We start from the raw sequence: 2,500 nt of genomic DNA on the forward strand, positions 1-2,500 counted from the left end.
AGAAGCATTTCGCTCAAGAGAGAGAGAGAGAGAGAGAGAGATCACAAGAGAAAAAAACAACAGCCACCAAACAAACAGAAACACAGTGTTACAGATCTACTCACCTATCCATAAGTCGGGACTGGGGTATCCACCCGGATCAACGGACGACGGTGGTAACGCACCTGCACACACACACACACACACACACACACACACACACACACACACACACACACACACACACACGCACGCACGCACACACACACGTGTAAGGAAACGGTTGAACTATGAAGCCATTCTCTGAATTATCGTTCACCGCGTTTCACATCAGTTAATTTAGTTTTGTTCCAATTTCAGTTCCAAATTTCTAGCTGTGAAGACATACGTAACCATTCTTAAAATGGACTTGAGAACGGGTCTTTGTACAAGATTTTTCGTGTCCTCCTGCTTATTTCAAAAGCCATGGTATCTTGTGATGCACTTACATCAGAACTGGACTTTGTACAAGATTTTTCATGTCGTGCTGTTTACCTATAGCTGTGGTTTCTTTTGATGTACGTTACATCAGAACGGGGCTTTGTTTCAGATTTTTCATGTCGTCGTGTTTATCTATACCTGCGGAACCTTGTGATGTACTTACATCAGAACAGGGCTTTGTATCAGATTTTTGTTGTTGTCGTTGTCGTCCTGTTTGTCTCTAAAGCTTTCGTGTGTATACGCAAGCAGAAGATCAAATACGCACGTTAAAAGATCATGTTATCCATAATTATCAGCGTTCGGTGGGTTATGGAAACAAGAACATACCCAGCATGCACACCCCCAAAAGCGGGAGTATGGCTGCCTACATGGCTGGGGTAAAAACGGTCGTACACGCAAAAGCCCATTCGTGTACATACGAGTGAACGTGGGAGTTGCAGCCCACGAAGCGGAAGAAGAAGAAGAAGAAGAAGAAGTAGTCTCCAAAGCTGCGGTATCCTATGACACGTTCCGATACAGTTTATACACCATAAAACGCGGCGGATACCTGCCTTTCGGGGGGGGTCAGGCGGGTTTTCCCTCGACACACAGGGAAGGAAGGTATGAGGGTCTTTTGTCAAAGTAACTCCAGAACATGCCGTAGAGCGGCAACAGGCCACAACCACAACCAACCACTATCACCATCACAGCAGCTACATCCACAAGTACAGCCACGCCTCGGCAGAGTTGAGCTGAGCTGAATTTAATAACTACCAATTGGCAACCAAAAAAAAAAAAAAAAAAAAAAAAAAAAAAAAAAAAGCCCTTTAACTCACTCAGTACGGCCAGTCCTCTCTTCTCCTCTACACAGACCCATCGGATGTCTAGTGGGTGTCTGAATGACCCAACCTTTAGCTTCCGTCGTCAGAATTGTGGTATTCTTTGTCAACATTCACCTCTTCAGTATAAGAGCCTTCCGCTTGCAATATTTTGATGATGGTAATTGGGGTGAAACGCTGTTAACGTCATCTCTTTCGCCGTTCGTATGGAGAGAGTTAAAAGGTCGTGCTGTCCACGGCTTGGGTTTTGCTTGGTTCGGTGAAGGTTGTGTGGGCGAGGAGGTGGAGTCGGAGAGGGAGGCACGCTTGAGTTTCAGTTTCAGTTTCAGTTTCAGTAGCTCAAGGAGGCGTCACTGCGTTCGGACAAATCCATATACACTACACCACATCTGCCAAGCAGATGCCTGACCAGCAGCGTAACCCAACGCGCTTAGTCAGGCCTTGAGAAAAAAAAGGTGAATAAATAATAGATAAGCTTACATAAATAAATAAATAAATAAATAAATAAATAATAATTTTAATATAAAAAGGTGGTAATAATAATAATAATAATAAAATAATAATAATAATAATAAATAAATAAATAAATAAATAAAACAATGATGATAAATAAGCAAATAAATGTAAAACACGAAGACACACATTCACACACACACATACTCACGCTTGAATAATAATAATACGTTCCCGGGCGTTATAGAGAAGGGAAGAAGTCATCAACCAGAAATGCAGATCAGTGCATGTACATCAGAACAACCCGTGAGCTTCAAAGAATGGATACGAAAATTGGGCGGGTTGGGTGGTTGGTGATGGGTGGCGGGAGGGGAGCGGGGTGCGGAGGAGGTTAAGGAGAGAAGGGATGGTGGTGGTGGGAGGGGGGGGGGAAGGAGGAGTTCAGATGGTAGCTGGGGAGGAGGGGGGCGGGGGGGGGGGGGGGGGGGGGGGTAGGAAGGAGGGAGACGGAGGATGAAGAAGTGGACGTGTTCAGTAAAAAAAAAAAAAAAAAAAAAGCAGAGACAGAGAGAGAGAGGTTCCGACGAGAGGACCTTCCCTGACAGCTGTCACCAAGCCACCTACCCCTACCCCCTACCCCCTCCGCACCCTCCACCGTCCACTTCCCCATCCCCCCCACCCACCCACCCCCCACCCACCCCTCTCCCTTCCCTCCCTCCCTCCCTCCCTCCCTTCCCCTTGCCGACCAGAAAGACCATCAAAAGCTGCTG

The 2,500-nt window shown here is 46.0% G+C and overlaps 1 protein-coding gene across 4 annotated transcripts in view; it reads right to left on the reverse strand.

Moving 5' to 3' along the window:
- The window catches only part of LOC143295050 (uncharacterized), a 274,075-nt gene that overhangs the window by 93,926 nt on the left and 177,649 nt on the right, over positions 1–2,500 (reverse strand). For all 4 annotated transcript variants that reach the window (XM_076606608.1, XM_076606607.1, XM_076606609.1 and 1 more), the window contains one exon: positions 105–164. In XM_076606608.1, the coding sequence (XP_076462723.1) occupies positions 105–164 (60 nt within the window). The remainder of the gene's footprint in view (positions 1–104; positions 165–2,500) is intronic.

Source organism: Babylonia areolata, chromosome 20, assembly GCF_041734735.1.
Source record: "Babylonia areolata isolate BAREFJ2019XMU chromosome 20, ASM4173473v1, whole genome shotgun sequence".
NCBI classification, from domain to species: domain Eukaryota; kingdom Metazoa; phylum Mollusca; class Gastropoda; order Neogastropoda; family Buccinidae; genus Babylonia; species Babylonia areolata.